Source organism: Poromitra crassiceps (genome assembly GCF_964638095.1).
Source record: "Poromitra crassiceps genome assembly, chromosome: 8".
NCBI lineage: Eukaryota > Metazoa > Chordata > Actinopteri > Beryciformes > Melamphaidae > Poromitra > Poromitra crassiceps.
In genome coordinates, this window is record NC_139629.1 from 34,902,830 (window position 1) to 34,927,716 (window position 24,887).

At 44.7% G+C, this 24,887-nt stretch overlaps 1 protein-coding gene across 1 annotated transcript; it reads left to right on the forward strand.

Annotated features, from left to right (window-relative positions):
• Window positions 1-253: 253 nt before the first annotated feature.
• Window positions 254-23,821, forward strand: bltp3a (bridge-like lipid transfer protein family member 3A; the record flags this gene model as incomplete). The annotated part of the gene is made up of 21 exons (XM_083642317.1): window positions 254-359; window positions 5,010-5,172; window positions 7,277-7,315; window positions 8,332-8,423; window positions 9,111-9,300; window positions 10,901-11,041; window positions 11,210-11,380; window positions 11,678-11,858; window positions 12,004-12,090; window positions 14,638-14,811; window positions 15,846-15,988; window positions 16,858-16,999; window positions 17,751-17,944; window positions 18,158-19,374; window positions 19,731-19,915; window positions 20,017-20,150; window positions 20,459-20,609; window positions 21,273-21,544; window positions 22,283-22,391; window positions 22,564-22,661; window positions 23,705-23,821. The coding sequence occupies exons 1-21, from the start codon at window positions 316-318 to the stop codon at window positions 23,819-23,821; spliced, it is 4,044 nt and encodes a 1,347-aa protein (XP_083498443.1). The 5' UTR covers window positions 254-315.
• Between the last annotated feature and the right edge of the window lie 1,066 nt (window positions 23,822-24,887).

Below are 24,887 nucleotides of genomic sequence, written 5' to 3' on the forward strand. Positions count from 1 at the left end.
CTTCGTGGGATTTTCTTATTATAACCATCTCTCCCACTGGATACTCCCCCGAAAATCCAGCAGATGGCATTGATATCAAGTCATTCAAGTGACTTGTGTCTGTGTTGGTGGAGTGAAGTGACTGTCTGCGGTGGAAGGAGCCTGTCTGACGCTGCTGTCCCTCCATACATACATAGATAGGCTGTAGTAGCGTTGCCAGCAGAGGCTAGCAAGATGCGCCGTGGAGTGCGGTGCACACCACTGAGATACCCGCAAGATATTACGCGTATTTAAGTCAAAAGCAGTTGATATTCTTCGACACGAACGCAGAGAGAAATGGCCGGGATTATTAAAAAGCAAATTCTGAAACATTTGTCCAGGTAAGCGCCATCTTTTGCTGTAATGTTTGAGGGGTTGGCTGGTGGTTAGCCTAGCTAGCCCAGCTGGCTGGGCTCATTATGTTCGTTGTATTGCAAACAGCATCTATTTTTTCCCACACAACACGCAGACTTTCTAACGTGGCACTCACTAGTAGAGTGCTAAACTAGTCTCAGTCAGTTAACGTAGCAAACCACCTTGACCTGAATCATGATTTTGATATATCAGCCTTTCCATGTGTGTGTGTAACGTCCGTGATAGGCATACCCATAACGTTATTTGACGTTAGGCTACTATCTTTATTTGCTTTGGCAAGCTGATACAGAGTCTGGGCCCTAATGTCCCCCCCATCATCCCTAACACCCAGTAATACTGTCAATATTTCTGAATGGAAATGGGAAGAACGTGAAATGGGTTGTCTGCTCTCATTGATAGATGAAAAACTTTCACTACTGCATTCTGAACTAGCGTTAAGGGATGCATGGTTGGTTGAGTAGGAATTCACCTATTGTTAGAATTCTATCTATCTATCTATCTATCTATCTATCTATCTATCTATCTATCTATCTATCTATATATCTCTCGATTGATCGGAAAGGACAAAAGCAGGATGACATATATTGGAATCCCTGCAGATAAAGCATTAAACAATATGATTAAACAATAACATTTTAACAATAACCGGATTAAACAATATCTCATAAACCGAGACAGAGATTGTGACAATTATGGTGACCGTTTTTACAGATTGATTTATCCTTTTTGTGCCCCGAATACAATTGTCTGAAGCCATTCAAATCAGCAGTGTATATTGAGTGTCTGTGTATTTACTGAGCCCTGACCTTGGGAAAGGTTGTGCTTGTGTTCAGTTGTGTGTACGCAGTTGGACCAAGTCGTAGGCAGACAGATCCAAAAACACATCCTCAGCTGAAATTAACTGAAAGTAATAGATTTCAGAAAATTGCAAAAATATTTGCGACAGTGACGTTTATAAAACGTCTGCTTAACATGAAGTCACATGAAAGAATTAGGCTTAGCCTACAGCTTTCCTAAATTTGTAGGGAGTATTATAGATATTATGTTCTTCACTTTGAAAAATATATGCTAACAGAAACACACATCTACCACATTTTCACACACCCTGATACCAATACTTGTAGTATAAATGTAGACATGCTTGCAACATCAGCTGGTGGTGCTATTCCAAGCGTGTTCTTAATCACTAGACATTTTGTCCTACTTAGTTTTACATTGAATTAGCCACAAACAGACTCCAGACAGTCCTCACACTGGCAGCTCTAAATGGGTAGAGGAACACTGGATACAAAGACCTGTGTTAACCTCTGTGTTAACGTTGTTGTGACCTGTCATCAGACAGATCTGACATGGTCAAAAGAGAGAGAGAAAAAATTAACTGCCCTCTGCAAAGATAAATATTAGCTCTCTACCACTCAAAAATTGACTCAAAAATGGGAAGAGAAATCAGAATGACTCGGAAGTGCGTTCATCACTCCCTCCATATCAAATTAGTTATTCATTTTTTTTGGTTCTGTCTCACTTAAGAATACTGTAATCGGCTCCTCTGCTAAAACGGGATCAGATCAGAGAGATCTCCCGAGTGAAGAGCCCTGATAAGAGCTAGTCTTCTGCTTCACAATCTGATGTGAAAAAGTCGTCCAGCTTTGCCTCATCAGCTACATGATGTGAGCTCTGGGCATGGTTACAGCCAGCGCCAGAGATGCAGCCTCTGATCCTTGAATAAACTCAACTAAACTCAACAAATTGACTCAGTCGGCTGTGGATGAGGCTGTGATTCAGTCAGCAGCACTGCTGCTGTGATGATCAGATGTGAAAAAGGCTTAATAGCAGACAGCCTGGCTGTGTGTGTAGAGATTAGCCAGCAGCTTGTGGCAATCTCACTCCTCACATATTGACATTGCAGTCATCTTCTTCAGCATCATGACCGGCGTTGACTGCAGCCTTTTGGCTACACCTGGTTTGCTTCCTCTAATGCTGAGACACACACAGGCCTGCTACTGTGTGATAATGCACAGTCTGCCTTCTGTACGTTGTAATGATGCAATCCTTGTTGCGTTCGCTGTTGCTGCATGTTTTGCAGGACTGAGACTGCTGACAGTTGGTACGATAATATTACTTTGGGGGGAAAGACAATTATGTTGAAATGTGTCTTAAAGGTCTTTCTCACCCCAGCCGAATATGGGGTAAAGGCCAACGTTGATCACTAGCCTGGACAGTATGTTTTACTGAAACAGGGGTTTCTCACAGACTGACGCTTATTCGCCTTGTGTTTTCCTGTAGTTGGTTGCTCAATAGGCGAATAAAAATAATTATTTTGCTCCAGACAGACAGACACACACACACACAGTGAGTTCCGTGTACACAAAGGTACATACGTGCAAATATGTATATTTTGGGACTGTAGCTTGTTTGTTTGATAGGATTTAGTCCAATCATTTTAATATACCCTTTTCAACTATCTTGCATCCTGCTGTTAGGTCATGTTCACATTACAGGCAAATCTGATTAGCTGATAAAGTCATTAATCATCATTATCTTGATTGGTTTCCCAAATCTGATTTGGGAGTGTGTCCGCACTGCCACAAATCTGATTCTCAAGTCGGATCTGTGTGTCCAGACCTAAACAGCCTATCTGCATGGGTTGCTATGGTAACGATGTGGGCGTCAGTAAATACGTACGTGGTTTTCCTGCGCAGAAGCATTTGATGACGAGTTGCGAGTGACGTTCAAATCAGATTTGGTGGATCTGCACGTCCGCACTGAAGTCACATCAGTCGAACGCAGATTGGACACTACCACCATATGTGGTTTGGGACAAGTGACACAAATCAGACTTGGAGCGTCCAGACTCATAAAACCAATCTGGATATAGTCATTAATAGGTCACTAAAGTTCACAAATCAGATTTGGCCTCCTAGTCTGAACATGGCCTTAGAAATTATCTCGGTTGGACATTTTCAGTCTCTTTTGTCACTCCATGATGTTCTTGGTATTTCTTGATTAGCTGCTGAATCAGTGCCTTCATTCATCTCATCTCTCTTTGAGCAGCACTCATGTTGTCATGTATTTGTTTGAAGACGATTGGTCTCTGAGTTTTTGGTGTCCTCAGGCAGGATGATGACAACATCACATCAGCAGTCTTAACCACACATACAATGCATCTCTTCTAGTCACAAGAATCGGCACGATATGGACGACAAGAAAGTGTCCAGCTAACATGACTAAAATTGCTTTGCTTAACCTTTCTTAGCACTTCTTCGTCCACTGGGTGTAAATTAACCATTACGAGTGTGAACCATGAACTGTAAATATAGGGTGTGAAGCTTTTGTGCTGATCTGGGAAACACATTTTTTTTGTACCGTTTCATACTAGTAAAACCAAGATATTGTCCTGCAAGCCAAGTTTCTACAATGACTACTTTTTTGCTGCCTCTGATAAACTCTAGTCTGGACTCTCTCTACTGCTTCAACCATGCTAATCTTTACACTTGGCTTATTGTTGCTTACTTTGATAAATAATAGCGCTACTATAGCCTTTGCTCTAATGTACTGTAGGTCTATATATGAGATCCTAAACCATCTTTGATCCTGTCTGCTCATCCAAAACAATGCCATGTGTGAAAGGTTCAGATGGGGAAAGTAATGGCCTAGTCTTTGTCCATTCTAGAAGATCCGCTTGAACATGATCACAACAGAGCGGCCATTGTGGTTGTGTTTGAGATGAATTGGGGAGGAGTGTTAGAGCAGTGCTGCTGTAGTGCTGCTGTTGTTCACTGTATAGAGAAGGCCAGTGAACAACTAGCATGTGTCAGCTTTGACTGGCTTATCTGGTGCAACAAGGCATTGCATCTGTCTAACAACATTAAACCTTTTGGGGGTTAAAGGGACACTCCACCGAAAAACAATGCTGATTTATTTTGCACATAATATCACACATCATATTCAAAATCTGTAAACAGTTTTGCAGACATTCGTTTGACAGTTACTGAGAGTTGATTTGAGTGAAGTTGTGGACAAGTGATGTCATTCATGCACAAATGACATCACCGGTCTACAACTGAACTCAAATCAACTCTCAGTAACTGTCAAAACTAGATGAATGTCTGCAAAACTGTTTACAGTTTTCGGATATGTGTGAGAGCATGTGCAAAATAAGTCAGCATTGTTTTTCAGTGGAGTGTCCCTTTAACAAGTTAGTTTGCTCCAAGTCCAACTGCTGCTATCTTCATGACTGTTGTAGTCTATTGCTGGCTGTCAGACTGTGTTGTATTTGAGCACCTGTGGAGATCAGATGGAGGGTACTGCTGTGCTGTGAGAACATCTAGCCAAGAGGCTGCTCCAGCTGCCCAGGATGACTCCTTCAGTTGCAACACTTGAATTCAGAGTACAACTCTCTGGCTCAGCTCGGCATAACCCAGCTTTGCTTTTCACTTTTATATATCATGATATCTCCAGGGATCAAGTGAAGTATACCTTCTATAATCACCAGTGTTTCCCTGATAAAGTCTATTTGAAACAACCTATTCCAGAGATATAGGATGTCCCCCCCCCCCCCCCCCCCATAACCTCCCCCTGCCTGCCTGAATAACATTTGATCCCATTCCTTTCCCTAGGTTCACCAAGAATCTGTCCCCAGACAAGATCAACCTGAGCACTTTGAAGGGGGAGGGGCAGCTGTCCAACCTGGAGCTGGATGAAGAGGTGGTGCAGAACATGCTTGACCTGCCTACCTGGCTGGCTGTCACTCGGGTCTACTGCAACAAAGCAGCCATCAGGGTAGGTCACACTGACTAGTCAAACCAGATTACATATTTTTTCTCACAGCTGAGGCACTCTCCCTTTCTCCCTTTCTCCCTTTCCTACAGGTCACAGCTGGTAGAGAAAAAAAGACATAAATAATCCACGTCGTTTTGTTTTTTGGTAATTGTCTCACGTTTCATTTTCAGACAACAACAAAAAAGAAAGAGTATTTTATCTTTAAACGTGGAAGAGCTTGCTTTTGAAATTCTGGGGAGGTTTTTAGTCCTCAGAGCCATTAGAGCTATAGAGACACTGCGTAACGCGTCATGACTCAGAAACCACGCCCAAGACGGGGGGAAAACAGAAATCCCCCCTCCAATCCTGGCCTTCTCCTATGTCACGTGCATGGTTGCGTGTTGCACAAAAAGATTGTATATACGGAAGATGAACACTCCAACTTACTTCCTTGACAGCTAGATCCACATTTTTCTTCTCACCAATTCTCAATGGCTTCCTTGTTTTCCTCGGGAGTACAAAAAAAACTTTAACTGGCGATTTTTTACATGTTTAATTTAAGGAAAATGACGCTGGTGTGTGGAAATGAACGGAGCTTTTCCCCCGTGATGGGCGTGGCCTATTTCATGCAGTGTCTCTATAGAGGAAACGAGCAGTGGCAGCACTACAGACAAGCATTTCCTAGACACTGTGCCGGAGGTCCATGTGTTTCCTCCAGACCACCCCTGGCTGTAGATAACAGAGAGGTCCATGACCACCTGGCTGTAGATAACAGAGAGACACAAAAGGCCACAGGCTAAAGAGATTGTGAGAGATTCAGGCAGTTGTACACTGACCTAGCTAGCTGGATGGCTTGCTTCCTGTTGCCCAGATGTTCCCATCAATGTCATCTGTAAGACGGCTTGTTTGATCCTAGTATGGCAGTAATGCACTTCCTGTTGTCATAGTGTATCTGTAAGACAGCTTGTTTGATCCTAGTATGGCAGCAATGCACTTCCTGTTGTCTGAGTGTATCTGTAAGACAGCTTGTTTGATCCTAGTATGGCAGCAATGCACTTCCTGTTGTCATAGTGTATCTGTAAGACAGCTTGTTTGATCCTAGTATGGCAGTAATGCACTTCCTGTTGTCTGAGTGTATCTGTAAGACAGCTTGTTTGATCCTAGTATGGCAGCAATGCACTTCCTGTTGTCTGAGTGTATCTGTAAGACAGCTTGTTTGATCCTAGTATGGCAGCAATGCACTTCCTGTTGTCATAGTGTATCTGTAAGACGGCTTGTTTGATCCTAGTATGGCAGTAATGCACTTCCTGTTGTCATAGTGTATCTGTAAGACAGCTTGTTTGATCCTAGTATGGCAGCAATGCACTTCCTGTTGTCTGAGTGTATCTGTAAGACAGCTTGTTTGATCCTAGTATGGCAGCAATGCACTTCCTGTTGTCTGAGTGTATCTGTAAGACAGCTTGTTGATCCTAGTATGGCAGTAATGCACTTCCTGTTGTCATAGTGTATCTGTAAGACGGCTTGTTTGATCCTAGTATGGCAGTAATGCACTTCCTGTTGTCATAGTGTATCTGTAAGACAGCTTGTTTGATCCTAGTATGGCAGTAAAGCACTTCCTGTTGTCATAGTGTATCTGTAAGACAGCTTGTTTGATCCTAGTATGGCAGCAATGCACTTCCTGTTGTCATAGTGTATCTGTAAGACGGCTTGTTTGATCCTAGTATGGCAGCAATGCACTTCCTGTTGTCATAGTGTATCTGTAAGACAGCTTGTTTGATCCTAGTATGGCAGTAATGCACTTCCTGTTGTCATAGTGTATCTGTAAGACGGCTTGTTTGATCCTAGTATGGCAGCAATGCACTTCCTGTTGTCATAGTGTATCTGTAAGACAGCTTGTTTGATCCTAGTATGGCAGCAATGCACTTCCTGTTGTCATAGTGTATCTGTAAGACAGCTTGTTTGATCCTAGTATGGCAGTAATGCATTTCCTGTTGTGGCCCTTCTGGTGATGTTTCATGCGAGCTTCATGCTTACTGTACACTGAATGCTGAACGTTGTGTCAGAGTGCTGCTGTTGCAAAGTTTGTGATTGACTCAGTTGTCCCCTGATGTCTTGTCTTTTTCAGATACAATGGACAAAGTTGAAAACAAGCCCCATCTGCTTGGTAAGAATCTTATTATATTTGTCCATTTTGGCAATACTCTGGTTTCTCCCTCTGCCTTGTTGTTATACAGCAGTAACCTGCCGTAGGCATCGCTCTGTCAATGTTCTCCATTGTTGTTTCACTTTTTATGCCTCCGGAATTTAATCAAATTTGCCTCAAACATCGACTTGGACTCAAGCATGAACTGATTAGATTTTGATGGATAAATGTCAAAGTTCAAGGTCACTGTGACCTCACACACCCAATTTCCAAGCTCTGTAACGCAACATCTCAGGAGTGCCTTGACGGAATTTCTTCCAACTTGCCTCAAATGTCGATTTGGACTCAAGAATGAACTAATGGCGGAGGCATAAATCCGCGGTGCGGTCGTTCTACTTGTTATACAGCTCTTTGCTCTGACATAGTTTGCAACGGTTAGGCTGTCTATTTCTCAAGTCAAATTTGTTTGTTTATTTATATAGCCCTAAATCACAAGAGGGCTTGACAGATAATGTGTCTGGCTAGATCTAACTAAACACAATCAATGAACAAAAGTGAAACATATATATAAGAGCATAGCAAAAAAACATAGGTCACATGACTTGGACTCGAGTCACAAATTTGATGACTTTAGACTCGACTTGACAAAATCAACAGACTTGCAACTCGACTTGGACTTCAACACAGATGATTCGTGACTTCACTTGGACTTGAGCCTTTTAACTTGAAAAGACTTGATACCTTCTGTGAAGTCTTGTCATTTTGCGCATAGGATAACTGTCTGTGGAACCTTCTCTAAGATCAAAGTGACACAGTCAGCGTAACACGCAGTCATTAGATTGCTGGATTTAAACAAATCCAAAACACCTCTGGTAAAAAAAAAAACACAGCTAGGCAAGGCAAGAGCAGATTTTAGCAAGAAGAAACAATGGAGTTATTCTACAGCCTGTCTGGCACCTCAGCCTGGGACCCTGAGGGTCTAAGACTTAACCTAATCGTATGCAGAGTACCGTATTATACATTTCTCCTGTGTGCAGTTCTTGGATAAGGTAGAGGTGGAGATGAGGACATGTGAAGAACCACGCCCACCTAATGGCCCCTCCCCTATAGCTATCACACCGGGCCAGAGGTAAGCCTGCACTTTGTCTTAAAGGGACAGCTCACCCTAAAATCCAAAATCCATATATTCCCTCTCACCTGTAGTGCTATTTATCCATCTATCGTTTTGTGTTAGTTGCCTGAGTTTTGGAGATATCGGCCACAGAGTTTCTGCCTTCTCTCCAATGGAACTGGATGGCACTCGGCTTGTAGCGCTCAAAGTGCCAAAGAAATACATTTGAAAAACTCAACAGCAATGTCTCTTTCCAGAAATCATGACCCGGTTACTCAAGATAATCCACAGACCTTGTTATGAGCAGTTTCATGGAGGAACTATTTTCTTTTGACCGAACTACACCCGCTAGCTGCTAGCTAGTTCCTACATGAGACTACAAAAGAAAATAGTTCCTACATGAAACTTCTCACAAATGTATTTTTTTGGTGCTTCGAGCACTACAGTACAAGCCGAGTGCCATCCAGTTCCATTGGATTCAAGAGAAGGCAGACATCTCTGCGGCCGATATCTCCAAAACTCGGGCAACTATCCCAAAACGATATAGATGGATAAATAGCACTACAGGTGAGGGGAAAAATATGTATTTTGGATTTTAGGGTGAGCTGTCCTTTAAGTGATGTAGAATAATACTGTGTTTTGTCCTATACACAGTCAGACCATCGTCCCTTTGCTCATGTCCATATTGTGTGTTGCTTCTTACAGCGAGTACGGCTTCGCCGAGAAGGTGGTGGAGGGCATGTCTGTGGTCATCAACTCCATCACCATCAAGGTGCACGCCCGTGCCTTCCACGCCTCCTTTGAGCTCTGGCAGCTACAAGGCAACAGCCTCAACCCCAAATGGCAGCGCAGTGACCTCCGCTACACCCGCGTCACCGACCCCAAGAGAGGAGAGGTGACGCTCCGCGTACACGTTTCTTCTTCTCCTCTCACCACCAGCTTCACCACTGTTCTGCCTGCATCTACTGTGTGTAATGCCTGGACATATAAAGCTGAACAGTCACGTGACAGTTTTTGCCCCGGGAGTGAGTTCCCCATTCATTTTCCCCATAGACATTTTGAAAAATCCTTATAAAAAAAACTAAAAATAAAGAGGGGGATTTTTTATTTATTTTAATTTGAATCTTTTTTTGCTTCAACTGAAATGTTTTATGGTCACTCACGATTCAGTAGGTCACGGGTTAGCTTGGTTCCAGCCTTAAAACTTGTTATAGAGACACTGCGTAACGCGCCATCATTCAGAAGCCATGCCCAAGACGGGGGAAAACAGAAAAAAAAAAACTCCAATCCTGGTGTTCTCCTATGTCGCGTGCATGATTGCATGTTGCACAAAAAGATCGTATATACGGAAGATGAACCCTCCAACAACAGCTAGATCCACATTTTTCTTCTTGCCAATTCTCAATGGCTTCCTTGTTTTGCTCAGGAGTACAAACAAACTTTAACTGGCGATTTTTTACATTTGTTGTCTGCGCAGCCCCACCTTAGCTATGTTTAATTCAAGGAAAATGACGCTGGTGTGTGGAAATGAACGGAGCTTTTCCCCCGTGATGGGCGAAAATGAATGGGGAACTCACTTCCGGGGCAAGACACGTCACGGAAAGTCACGTGACTGTTGAGCTCTGTTCAGAGTGTGTCCACCAGGCCTGCAGTCTGCCATATTCACATTTCTTCCATCATTCTATTAAGTACGTCCCATACTTACCTGCCTTACCTGTACAACATTTTGACTCAACCTTATTCTTAAAATCTGTGTTTACTCTGAAAACTCAGCGTCTAAACTCATCGTCTTTCTCCTTCACTAAATCCATTTCACCTCTCAAAAATGCAACCCTTTTCTCGTTTAAACACACTTGAAGGTCTTTTGAGAGCCATGGTTTGTTATTGCCGAGCACCTTAACTGTCTTCCTTGTGATAACCGTGTCCTCCTCACAGAACTTAGTTGATGTAGCATGTAATTGTATCTGACTCAGTCACTTTGTGTGGATCAGAGCATGCATCAGAGAACATACGCCTTTATGAGCCGCAGTGTCTCCAGGTTGAGATGTCTGACTTCTCTAAATGAGATCTGGATAATCCACTTACAAAGAAATTCATGTTTGCCTGCGAGATGACCTTTTATTTGTGCTCTCTGCTTGTCGCAGAGACAAACATCTGCCAACAGTAGCAGTCATGCCATACAAGTGCAGGAATATGGTGTGTATGTTTTTCTGTCTTCCTGTCCCTCAGGCAGGTGGTTTGATATAGATACATAGATATTATATGACTATAGATGGGTCACCGCAGGCTCCGCCAATTCTAACAAATGGTAGCAGCAAGTCTCCTAAATGGGCGTGGTCAACCATTGGCTCAGACCTGCCCAAAGTCTCCTAAGTGGGCGTGTCCGTGGAAAACCATGGGCAAAACCCCACGTGACACAATGACAGGAAGTGAGTTGAAAGTTGGGCAGTCTCGCTTGAATCCCGTCGTCTTTGACACATAATTCTCTCACTCAGGTGTTGACTTTCAAGGAGATTAACTGGCAGAGTCTCCGGATCGAGGCCGACGCCATCGAGAGTGAGGACCAGGACCTCGACAGCACCCCGTTACGCCTCATCACCAACCAGGGACGCATTCGCATCGCTCTCAAACGCAGAGTAAGAGCGTGTCACATGACTGTGGAGTAGTTTCTACCATTCATTCATTATACATTTCGGAAAATATTATCACAGCTAGATCTGTCGGGATTGCTTTAAACTGAATCAAAATCAGAAATAATTTTGTTTAAAAAAAAAAACTTTCTTCTCCTCCATGGCTCTGTCAAGGTCAAGGACTGTAATGTGCTGGCATCCAAGTTGCTCTTCATCCTGGACGACCTGTTGTGGGTGCTGACGGACTCTCAGCTCAAAGCCATCATCCACTACGCCAAGTCCCTCAGCGAGGCCATGGAGAAGTCCGCCCAGCAGAGAAAGAGCATGGCTGCTGAATCGCTGCAGGTCCTGCCCCCACTCCTTCCTACCTTCCTTATTGTTGCTGTGTTCACAATAAACGTCAAAGCTTCATTTCATCATTTAGTGAAGACTACTTGCTTTAAATGCTTTAACTACATATCGTTTGTTTTGCTTCTCATTTGTGCAACGCTTTCTATAATGTGTTGTAGATATTATGTCGGATTTGTTTTTGTGCTGCTGCTTAAAGATTTCTGTTGCGAGACGTTTCTTGTAAATATACATTTTGTTAAACCTACTATCCCGCTTGGTTGTGTTGATCTTCTGCCCTGCTCTATGTTGCAGACCGCTCCTCCATCTCCTGGCATCCACACCCTGTGGTCAGAGCCTCCACCTCCTCCGTCCGGTGCCCCCAGCAACCTCAGTCAGTACTTTGAACTCTACGACGTCAAGGAGTCTTCTTATCACACGTTCATATCCCGCTTGGACTTGCACATCTGCAACGACAGCTCCTCAATGGACCCCGGTTAGTTTGGAGACCTCCCATTTTCTGCTTCAGCTAATTAGAAGTACGCTTGTGTGCTGCTCAAATTAATTACTGGAATACACTGAATTTTTAAGCATTTGATCCATAATTATCTTTCAACCGCCTGTCATGCGATGTTCCATAGATGAGCCTCCTGCCCCGGGCTCGCAGGGCGCCATGCAGCTGACTTTTAGGAAGCTGGGTTTTGACTACTATCCCATCCACAGACCTGGTGAGTCTGACCACTGCTCCTAATGTAACTGCTCTCCTCTCTTCCCTGGGGCCACTGAATCCACAGCATTGACCCAGGACTAAGTGTAAGGAGGATTACTGTTCAAGCAGACTAATAGCTTGGGAGAGCGTGCCTTGAGCCATTATTCTCAACTTGAATTCCTGAAGTGTAGAAAGTAGATCACCACAATCGCCTCTGTAGCTCAGCACCACTGTACCATTATTACACAGGCATTGCTCTTGGTCTGATATGCAATGAGGCAGAGTTAAAAAATAAAAATGCAAGTTTTTATTCTACTAGTTGGTTTAATTCAATGTGACGTTCTTCTAATTAAGCTAGATTGGGAGCAAAGGGGAATAATGAATACATATCAGTTGAATAAGAAGAACTACGCTGCGTGCGCTCGATTTCTAGGGTGGAGAGTCTGGAGATGATTCTATGGAAGTTGCTATGGAAGTTGATGATGCTATGAAGTTATGGACATGTTAATATGAGTACAGGATTACAGCAGCTCCTTATAGACGATGTGTCTGTTATTTCCTCCTCATCACCTTCAATAAGTACTTTCACGCTGCGGGCTCGCTTTCTCCAGGAGAAGGCTGTGTAGAGCAGTGGTTCTCAAATTTCTTCACATGAAGGACCACTAAACGGACAAAAATTAGACCACAGACCCCCATTTGATAGGATTTTCTCTCGCGGTCCCCCATATGAGAATAAGATTGATGCTTTTAGATGTTTTATTACAGAAAGTGTATAAAACCCATGACCAAAATAGTCATTGTGTTACTTATTAATGTAAGTATAGCTCAAATAAATGACCCCCCTTTTGGCTGGGGACCCCCTGGAACCCCCTCAAGGACCCCTGGGGGTCCCCGGACCCCCATTTGAGAACCACTGGTATAGAGAGTTGGCCATGAGCAAACACTGGCTGAGGTAGGTAGATGCCTACTCAGTCATTCTCTTGCCCTTTGACCTTTGTCGATGGTAACTGAGAAAGACAATCTGATTGGGAACTGCCGTCTCTGACAAAGGTGAAGGGAAGCTCATAATTTCTGTCATGTGAGTGAGGAATTCTTGGCAGGAAGATGCAAGGATGCTATGTGTTATGCTATTAGGCTATGGTAATTGCAGGGTTCCTACGCAGGTCTGGAAAATTATTAAAATTGTATTTGATCAATTCTAGGTCCTGAATAGTTTGGGAATTTGAAAAGATGTCTGGAAAAATGATGGAAAATGTTGTGGTTCATAATTGTAGCATTTGTGTTGTTTGAGATCCACTTTGAGTCCACAGTTGTTGTTGTTGATGTGAAGATGATAATTTGTTCAGATAGAGGGATGCTCTTATTACCCAGCATGCATGATATCAAAAATACCCACCAAAACCACATCAGTCAAGAACATGGGGTCTGCCTGGAAAATATGGAGTTTATAATATAATATGGAACCCTGCCAATCATCCCACATATTCCGGTGGCTGTGAAGAACAATCTTCATCTATGCAGTGATATGACCTAGTTAGCAGAACACCAGCCACCAGAACAACAGCTCCACAATCATAACAGACCTGAAGCGACCTCGGCTGTCTGCAATCTAACTGCCTTGCGTCACCCTTTCACCCATTATCACTGAGGCACGGCTGAAATGCTTGTGTGGACAGAGATCACTTTCCTTTTCAAACGCCGGTTTAGAACGAAGACATGTCAATGTGGATGTAGCCATACTTCAATAGTCATGATTAACAATTGGAAGGAAGTGTTACAGGTAGAGAAGTTGCTGGATCCTCTTCAGTTTGTGTATAGGAGGACAGATATTAATAGATTTTTTATTACTATTCAGTCACACCTGCTTGCAGAGAAACCTATCCCAATTTAAGCTTGATCTTAACACTACTGGGTGGATACTTAGACTTTTTAAATAACAGGTGAGAGTAAATGACTATGATCAAAATCAGTGAGTGGGTGGACAACTATAAATACCTGGATAGGCTACCATTATTGACACCAACTTGTATTTTGAGCCTAATATACAGTAGATGTCATATATTTTTTTCTTCTCTCTTTTAATGTTTCCGTCTTCATGAAGACACTTTGACAGAAGTTCTATTGAATCTGTTTGAACCTTTTGCACAGTGGCTCGCTTTGAAAACCTTCACCTGCTCTCTAAGAGAACAGGCTGGGCAAGGTGGCAAGCCAGATGATGATGGGGTGAGTCAGGCCCCAGTTAGGCAGCTTCAAGAAGCAGGTCCTGAGGAAAGGCCAGTGCTGGTGCTCCTCTGTCGTTTCAGTGTCTGCTAGGAGAACTAAGAGGTATAAGCCCTCCTGCACGTCAGTGGCTGTTGATAGACTCAGTAGAGCACTTCCAAAGTCACAATTGCTTCAGTGACCCCTGACCTCATTATTGATATTTGCACTTTTGTAACCCAATTCAGTCACTTTGGTGTTTTGTTGTAAATGGTGTTTAATTGTGTCATTTCAAATCCAAAAGTCCCCTTCACGGATAATAAATGTGAAAGTTAATAAGGGTCTTTTTGATCCTGCTCTCCTCCAGCTGATGGATGTCGACACTGGGAGCGCCACAGTGGAGCCATGGAGGCACAGGCCCAGTGGGCCGGCAGACTGCTGCAGGACTTCCAGAGGAGAGCGGAGGCTTGTGGGTTTCCTGCGCCACATGCTGAGGGACTCCACCACCCAGCCAGGGACTCCCCTGGAAAGACTGCTCAAGGTGTGAATATTCACATAAGTTACAAGATTTTCTTTCACATCTACCAAACATAATAGTTACATATACAGGTGCTTTCGGACCAAAGAGTTCTAGGGACTCCCTGAGAGGAATGACCCGTGCGCTGGGGAGGTTCCCCGAGAACTACATACCTTCAAGTTTTTTTTAATGTTTGCATTCGCACTGCCAATAGGAACGCTGAAGTGAGGCCGGTGGTTAGCATGCTAACCGCTACTAGTAGCTTCACAGCAAAGCAAGTCAGAGTTCATGTGGGATTGATACTACTTTGGCGAACAATTAGCTAGCTAACGTTAGCGCCAAAAAAAAAAAAGACAAGTTATATGTTAGTGGTGAATGGTGATATTACCGCCTTGGGGCATTTCTAGAAGTTCAACCAATAAACGTACACTTATTATGTCTAGACCACTAAAGGTTCCTCTTGTGCTGGGAAAGTAAATACTCTGAAGTAGGAGCTAAAAGAGTCCCTCAAATGGAGTTCTAAGAACTACTATGTTCCCAGTTCCTGCGGTCAGAACACAACAAAATGAGGAGAGTTCCTCCATATGTTCCTAGAACTATGAAACGGTTCCTGCAGTCCAAAAGCACCTATAGATACAGATACATACTCAGTCTCTCCCTCCCTGAGATGAAGTCAGTTTTCACAGTAACAAAACAGCTGAGACACAGTAACCAACATCAGAAATTTCACAATTCAAAATAGCGGTACTGTATTGGCCTCCCTGTACGATCACTTGACTTATTAACATTGCAAAATATTAATTACACAGTAATCAAAATAAAAGATGTGTCCCCACCCTCCCTCCTACAAATCAACATTATAACACATAAAAACAATAGACAGTTTTATCCCTCCGCCCATATACAGTGCAAGAAAGTGCACCAATCTGCGGGGAAACAACAACATGGAAAATATTGTCTAAGATCTACTCAGGAAAGATAATAATTGTCTCACAAAGTTTGGGTTTCCTTATAAATGATGATGATACAATTGTTTGTGTCGTATACACACTTTAAAGATGGACAGTCGAGTCCCCAGTGCCCCCCTGACAGAGAGCAGGCATCCAGGAAGAACTCTGTCACAGCACCTCCGGGGACGCCACTGAAGAGGCTGCGCTCCAGCTGTGTGGTGATACGGATGGATGACCTGGACATTCACCAGGCAGGTTTTCAGCATCCACTCGTTTGATTTAGCTCCTCTCTCCCCGAACAGCGTTCATATTCTTATGATACAGAGTTATGTCTCGCTCCAACAATTCATCGCATTTTTCTTATTCCGTGGCGCTAAAATACATCTCGGCAAGAATAGAAGAATCCTAATGCGTCGCGACAGTTAGCTGCTCCATTGCCTTTCAGCTGAGATGAGAAGCCCTCTGCCATTTCAAATTTTACTCCTGCTGCTTCTGCAGCTTCATTTTTCACACACACACACACACACACACACACACACACACACACACACACACACACACACACACACACACACACACACACACTCTCACACACACACACACACACACACACACACACACACACACACACACACACACACACACACATGCACACACACACACTTACGCTTTCTGTCATGAGACTCGTGACATCACCAGCGTTATTTTAAGATTAAGATGCTCGTAGTTCCCCATTTGTTAGACATAGAGAAACCCAGGGGAGATTTACATTTCTGACTCTCCAGTTTCATCATGTGACAGGAAATAGTCGACGTTTTGATCCAGGTGTTTTAGTGCCTTTTTGAACAACATATTGAATACTTCACTTAAGTACTTTCTTCACTATTCTACACTTTTCTTATAGACCCTTCTCACGGGGTCCATTTTGTGTCGAAAAGGCAGGATAAACGCAGGTGCAAGCAAGACACTAATGAGGGTTTCCATCTTCCATGATCGGAAGTTGGAAACCCTCATTAGTGTTTTGCTTGCACCTGCGTTTACCCTGCCTTTTTGACACAAAATGGCCCCCGTGAAAAGGGTCTATTGTTCTTCTTACTGACCTCTTCACCTCTATATCCAGGTGTCCACAGGGGGGCGCCACAATAAGAAGACACAATCTTTAATATCCTGTAATCGCAAAGCGCAGCGCTTGCCAGACGATGTGCCAGCAATCCATCTGCAGTTCACTGAATACTACTTTCCTGACAACCCCACCTTTTCAGGTATGCTCTTATATATATATTTAATATATGTTAGCACCTCTATTGCACCCTCTTGTGTTTATTATGCAAAGAAACATCTCAGCACAGGTGTGATCCAAAAGCTTAGTCCCGATTGAATCATTCCTATACACATGCTGTTTAAATAATTTGCTTATAGTGATCAATACTCTGCTTACAGTGATCATTTTGGGCCTTGTCCCACCTGAGAACAATGGAAAAAATGTTTAAAACTACAGTGATGTTATTTTTTTTTTTACTTACAAACTTCCAAAAATGAACCAACGAGATACAGCAGCGATACTCGGTGCACGTCTGTCTGTATATGGAGAGATCGCGGCATCTCTGTCTGTGTGAGACCGCTGTGTTTGAAACAGCTGGAGGCCTAACTTACTGTATGGATTTTTAAAGTCAATAACATTCCTTTACTTTATATGTACTGTATCCATGTATTACATATACAATTAGATTAGATTAGATGGTAATCTGCATGAGAAAAATCGGTTATAATGATCATCCGCTTATAGTGATCAATTTGACCCTTTCCAAGGTGGTCATTATATTTATTATATTTGAATTAGCTCTGTACTGTAAATCTTTGCCACAAATGTGCTGTGGCGCTGTACGGCATCTGGACCTTTATTTTGGAGTACAAGTGCTCCTTTAGAAAGAACAAAATATTGTGATATAGATCACTGCAGCCATTTGCTCTGCAACCATCCTCTCAACCTCCCTTCTTGTCCCCTCCTTCCAGTGCCCACCTCAAACCTGTACGCCCAACTGAACAGCCTCCAGCTGTGTGTGGACCCGGCCAGTGTGCTGTGGATCAACCTGTTCTCCAGGGGTCTGCTGCGCACGCTGGACCAGGTCAAAGCTTTCTACCATCTCCAAGACAGCAGCAAGGCAGAGGAGCATGTGGACGTCCGCATGGATGCAGCTCTGCTCAAGGTGAAAAGGACGGTTTTTACGTAGTCAAGTGGTTCTTTTTGATTGGTGGATTTAGGACATACTTACCTTACATACTACTTACCTTGATTAATTTAGGGAATCCTCATCAGAGCCCATCAGAGCTCATTACATTTCATATAAAAGTCTGTGGTGGTTATTAGTTGCTTCATTGTAGACATTTAAGTTTTCTTGTTTTTGTCTTTTCTTCTATAGCTGATAATTCCCTTGGATTCTTCTATATTGGACCACCCAGAGCGCCCGCAGTCCCTCTGTGTTTTTGTACCCCAGATGGTCATCAGCAACACTCGACATTGCCCACACGGCACCAGAGCTGACCTCGACAGCACCTACGGCAGCTTCGCCAGCTGCCCCTTCTTCCAGCCCGCGCCCGCCTGCCCCTTTCCCAGGGACAATAGTGCCTTTCACCCCCTGCCCTCCGCCTTCCTCCAGCACTCCGAAGAGACGGAGCCCCGCTCTCTGCTGAACGGCAAGCAGCTTCGCTCGCAGGACATCTGGTCTCTCAGTTTGTCCCGCGTGACCCTGGGCTTTGACGGGGTGCGGCGGTTCCCCAAAGGCAGAACCCAGACCTTCGTCGAGCCCTTTGCCATGTCCGTGTGGATGTGCCAGCCCTCATCATCTCCTCCCCCCAGCAGTCCCAGCCCGGCCCAGCAGGGGGCTCAAGAGGAGGAGGCTTCGCTGGCCTCCTTCCACGTCCTGGCCCACACCATCACTCCAGTAAAGATGTGGCTCAACCACTACCAGTACGTGGCCCTGCTCAGGATGAAGGACGCCATGGCCAGCTTGGGGGCCGAGTTGGGCCGGGACGCCAAGCAGGCCCGCGGCCAGCAGGCAAAGTCCGCCACATTGTGTCTCGCCCTGCTTGTCGACTCGGCGGAACTCGGGCTCCTGTTGCCACCGGCGTCCAGCGAGCCAGAGGAGGAGGTCCCCCACACCCCGGAGACAGACAGCCCCAGCATGACAGACTCTGACTTCTCCCCCTCTCATCGGCCCATCGATCCGGGGCTCCTGGAGGACAGCGGGATAGGGAATGGCACGGCGTCGTCCGTGAACGCGGCGGGCACCGAGTTCGATCAGGACGAACAGGACGAGGTCGTGGAGGAGGCCTGCGAGGCTGTGGAGGAGGGGCTAGAAGGGCAGGGGGTGGTGACGCAGGTGGATGGCGCCGTCGTCCTCTCACCTCCCCTCTCTCCTGGACATCATCGTCCCCCTGGCGTCATGTCCCGCGACCCGTCCACCTTCAGCCTGGAGGGGGAGCTGTCCAGCGCCATTAACGCCACCAAGGACGTGACCAAAGACGCCATCAGTGCCTCTCTCGACCTGACCAAGGGGGCCTTCTCCCTCACGAAAGACGCCTTCAGCATGCTGAGTCGCGGCTCAGGGATGAGCAAACTGTTCACTCCACAGGCCAAGTAAGTCTCAAGTGTCACCCTGCTGTGCTGTTGGCAACACTGCGTTAGTCTGGAACCCATACTGAGCACCCAGGGTCCAAAATTAACCTTTTTTGTCCACCGGCCAAATGGCTGTTGAATGTTCAAATTTCAGCAGCCACTCGATAGATTACTGTTGTTTTTTTGGCTGGTGACTGAAGCAAATCTAACAGCTACTTGAATATTTTACCAGCATTTGGCTGCTGGCCGCTTCTAATTTTGGACCCTGTGAGGGTGTGCACCACGTGCTTTTACTGGCTGTCCCTTACTGTACTGTACCACTCTGTGTGTGTGTGTCTGTGTGTCTGTGTGTTGTGTGTGTGTGTGTGTGCGCTTAGGGAACTGGTCCAGCACTCAGAGGAGTCATCCCCCTCCTTGGCCGCCAGCCTGCGCCTCCACTCTATGAAGCAGTCACCTTCCCAGCATTCCTTTGACAGTGCCATCTTGGACGGCAGCCTGCCCGACGAGAACCTCTCTGTGGGCAGCGATGCCAGTGACAACTTTCTTCTCCTCGTGGACTCGGGTGCTTAAAACACCATCTCTTGTCCTTTCAAAAGTCATTTTTCTAAATGACCCCATTGTGACGTGTGACTGATGTACGTACATTTTGTTTTGTGTTTCCAGAGTCGGGTGTGGAGTCCATGCGTCCAGGCCCTGTGGCCAGCCATGGCAGCCCCGCCCCCGGGACAGAGGGAGGCTCATCCGCTGACCTCAGCAGCTCCCTGTCCCAGAGTACTGAGGACGAGGCTCAAGATATGGTGAATTATTGTGTCATGTGAATTGGGACAGATGGATGTAATGTTATTTTTTTTAAATAATGATAATAGTAAACAATTAAAATTGACCAATGGAGTGAGATTGTAATCTGTAAACAATTGTTGGAAAAATGACTCGAGTCATGCACAATGTAGATGTCCTAACTACCGACTTGCCAAACTATAGTTTGTTAACATGAAATCTGTGGAGTGGTTTCAAAAAACGAGTTGTAATTACTTCAACATTAGTGTATGTAAACTTCCAACTTCAACTACATTTGACATCTTATTGTGGCATGCTGTCATTGCAGTCCTCAGTGTTGTTGCTGCTTGTGAGCGGGGTGGCCTGTATCGTAGAAGTGAAGGGAGAAGACCAGGTGGTGGCCGTAGAGGCCCAGAATCTCAACCCCATGCAGCTCGGTAACGTCAGAGTATCGGACCTGCTGGCCGGTCTCATACAAGGTACAACCTGGGCTACGGTGTTTCCAAACCACACTTTTTGAACATTTCAGTCCTCCTCGTCTTAATTTGACTGCGGTCATTTCATTCTCTGTCTTCATATTGTTCCATTTATCATCACACTTAGACCAAACAATGTATGTTATCTTGACATTATCAGGGCGTCACACAGCCCTGAAACGCCTCCTTAACATAGAAGCATGGCACATTCTTTTACCTCTTTTGAAGTCAGACGATACTGTACATTTCCAACATTTTGTATTGACTTTTGTCTGTGACATTAGAGGTCACACTAACCCTAACCCTAGGTAATAATAGCTGGGCTGCTAGCCAGGAGAAATGTATTTTCCAAGAGCTCCAGTAGTCTGTTCATTCACAGAAATGTCACTTGGAAATGCAAAGTTTGTGTTAACAAAAATACCAAATACATGCATTGCATATTGAAGTTAACATAATGGGCCTGAGATATGGGTTAAGATTCTGGAACTTACTAGTGCACATAAAAACAAGAAAATCATCATGCAGTGTTAAACACACATTTTCCTTGCATTTTTACTTCTACAAACTCTAGTTTTCCTCTATGTAGCTGTTGGTGCTCAGCCTCCTCTGACAACATGCCCAGATGATGGCTGACTGAAGTCTTCTCTCCTGTGTGTCTGTCTGCAGCTCCCGGGGGGGCGGTGGCGGCCCAGGGGCAGCACAGGCAGGGCGTCAGAGCCTCTCCGGTCCTGTGCCTGAGGGCAGAGACGGGTCCCTCTGCAGGACGCCACTGCACTCTGGCCGAGTCGGTGGGCTTCCTGGAGCTGGGAGTGCAGGGCTGCCAGGTGGAGCTGCTGGCCTCCACCATGACCAACCTGGGGCCTTTTCTGGAGGACGAACTCAGTGCGGACGGCCAGCCGATGAGGGTCCACTTGAGCAACATCACCGTCACTCTGAAGGTGTGGTCGACGTCGATAGCGGCTGTATACTTCCACGTATGACAACAGCATGCTGAGGCTGGCAAAGAACATCACCTCAAACACTAGTCATGTTTTACACAGTGAATACAGGTTATTGCCCTCAGGAAGGAGATACAGTGTCCCAACACATAAGAAGGTTAGACTAAAAAAGTCATTTGTCCATCAATCGACTCTGAGGCTCAACCAGGAGCTAAGCCAGAGATAGGCTGAGCAGTGGACGGTGCTCTCGATTGTATGTTTCTATGTATGTCAATATCTTATGTTTTCACTGTGTCATGTTAATGTGTGTAATGTGTATACATGTCCTTTGTTTTTGCATACAATGGCTGCTGGGTCGCAAGACAAATTTCAGCAGTGCTGACAATAAAGCAATATATCATATCATATATATCATATCATACTGTTAGAATAAAAGAACGTTTCCGTCCAAGGCTGGGATCAATTCATTTTCAATTCACTCAATATATAGTGTAAATTGAAACTGCAATTCACAATGATAACGATTTCAGTCTCAATCTCTTCACCCCCACACACACACACATACTAGTTTTTACAGTTTTGAAGAAAATCCACTTCCTAAATTGACTGAATTGAAAGACTTGACCTCAGTCCTTGGCAAGGCGTTGGTCTATTTTAGGCTTTGAGGAAGGAACCAATAATGGGGGTAGCCAGTGTTGAAGTTGTGTTGTAAGCTGTCAGGATTTCCCTTGTTTCTAGGATGATGGGCCTAGAATCTACCCTACGGCCCCGCAGCCTGTCCCAGCTACCTTCATTGTGGACCAGGTACTGCTAGAGCGCACAGACGATGGCATCTTCAGGCTCAAAGGTTAGAAGGAGTTTCTATCTATGCCATTTTATGTGGTTATTGTGACCCCCAAATCTCAGCCGATTTTGATTAACTGTAGAACCACAATTACTCAAAGCTTACAGCATCAGTTGTGAGAACTTTGAAAAACATGAACGGAAACAGATCTTGATGCACTTTCTTTTGATTGCAGCTGGTGATGGTAAAGGCCCTAAAGCCGCAGCAGGTGTTCCTGTGGCTGGTCTGGAGAACCCAGACAGTTGCTGCTCTGTTCTCCAACAACAGACCAAGGTAAGGGAGAGATCCAGAGGCCACGCTCTTTCATGCTCCGTCCAACCACGTGTACTGTCATGTCTGCAGGACAGCCCCAGCTCAGGCCAACAACAGACAAAAGGATATTTGTGCTCGGTGTCAGTAATAATCTCGCACACGCATATGAAATGTGTAGCATGTACAAAGCGTTAAATCAAGATAACACTTCAAAAGATTACATTGTGTGTTCACGGTAATTTGTCAGCTATCACACCGGTTACTATGAGGCCATTTACACCTGGCACTAATATGCGTTTTCTGTGATGATCAGATAGCAATCAGATAGTGCTTGACCACTTGAAAGTACAGGTGTAAACGCCCCCAAGACACATTGAAGACGGATTGCGATCTGTTCGGCCAAACCACCTCCGGAGGTGGTCAGGGAACGCATTGTGACCACATTTAACACAAGTGTAAACGCAATGTGTCCTCTCAATCCGCATAGAGCAACTGTATGCGGATTGAGAGGACACCCAATTTGGGTGATCAGATTGCAATCTGATTGCAATCTGATCACCCAAAACGCATGCTAACGCCAGGTGTAAATGAAATCAGGCTAATGTGGTCAAGCGCTATCCGATTGCAATCTGATCACAGAAAACGCATGTTAGTGCCAGGTGTAAATGCCATCTATGAGTAATGAAGCTGTTTATACATACTGTATTTAGATAGATTCACATTTTCTGTTGAAATGTTGGCCAAGTGAAGATATTCAAACCTCACTGCTATTTCATCTGAGCTGGATGCACATCTTCTCATGTTCTAACTGCAGTGCAGAGATCTGTTGCCTTAAATACAGCTGTACTACCGCTGTTCCTGTCTGTGTCTCTTGTCGGCTGTAATAGAGACAAATGTGTCTTAAGTACATGGGGTTGTGTAGTGGTATTGTAATTACACCTGTTGCCGTACGTCAGGATCTGATATCCAACCACTTGGCCTCTTGCACTTGGGCCTTATCTAAGCTTTGGTTACTACAGCTTTGGTTGGAACTAACCTCCATGACAATCATCCTGCTGTTACAGAGTCAGCCCGCGGAGTCCCAGCTGTCTGACGCCCAGGCCGCTCTCTCCCAAGCCCTCAGCGACAGAGAGCGCCTCCTAGTGGAGGTCAGGAAGTACGATCCCACGTTTACTCTCTGAGCTGCTTTGTCTTTGACCGCTGCTCCCATGCTGCCGGCGAGAGGTGACGGGACGCATCGGGTTGAATGTCAGGAACCAGCAAGACTCATTGTGGACATGTCTGGACAGTGGACATGTCTGGACAGTGGACATGTCTGGACAGTGGACATATCTGAAAATGACAACGTTTTTACAACGACATTACAACGGGGCCCGTATAACTAAGTATTATTAAAAGGGGAACCTATTGATCTAGCTCATGGGTACATTATCGGTACTACTACTACTACGGCAGTCTAGATATTCCTCACTATACTAAACACAAATTATGACGTATGGTTAGTTCTCATCCAAAGCAGTGTAGACCGTCAAGTTAACTCCTTCATGTGGGTTCAGTGTCTTGTCATAGGAGCATGCAAGGGTAAATAGCGTCGAGCAATATTTCCTCATCTGTAATGATATTCTATATTGTGTTAGAGAAACGTTTGAAGGACACATGCCAAACCCTGTTTTTTTTAACATGCACTAAGACACTGCCAGAGAGCCAGTCAGACAGTCCACCAGTCTTTCCTTGTACAAACCATCACCTTGTGTCAGGCATGCTTTCTCAACAGCGCTAATTTGATAGCATCATGTCAGCGAGTTTACGAATAGACACTCATCGAGCTAAAATAGACTTATTTAATAGTGTAGAATACTGTAGGTGTAAAATACTGTAGATCTGTGTTCCTTTTGTTGGTAGAAAAGTGCTGTGAAGTGATCATGACTAAGCTGTTTAGGTTGTTTCCGATGTGTTGTGGAGAGAGTATGGAAAGCAGTGCACTTTGTTTGGAAACAGAACTAGACTAGGCTTACAGGGAGACCTCAACCTCCACCTTCTTTAGTTGCTGCACCACCAGGGTGGAATGGTGAAACACCCTCTTATCAAGTTCTCGCCGCTCCGACCCGAACGGGTTGAATCATTCCCCAGTGTTATTTCTGTTCACGATTGTTTTGTACTGTGAAACGATGTGCTCTTTGGTTTGACTAGCCACTCGAGACACGCCTTACTGTGGAGAACTGGTTACATAGTAGCTACAGTATTGTA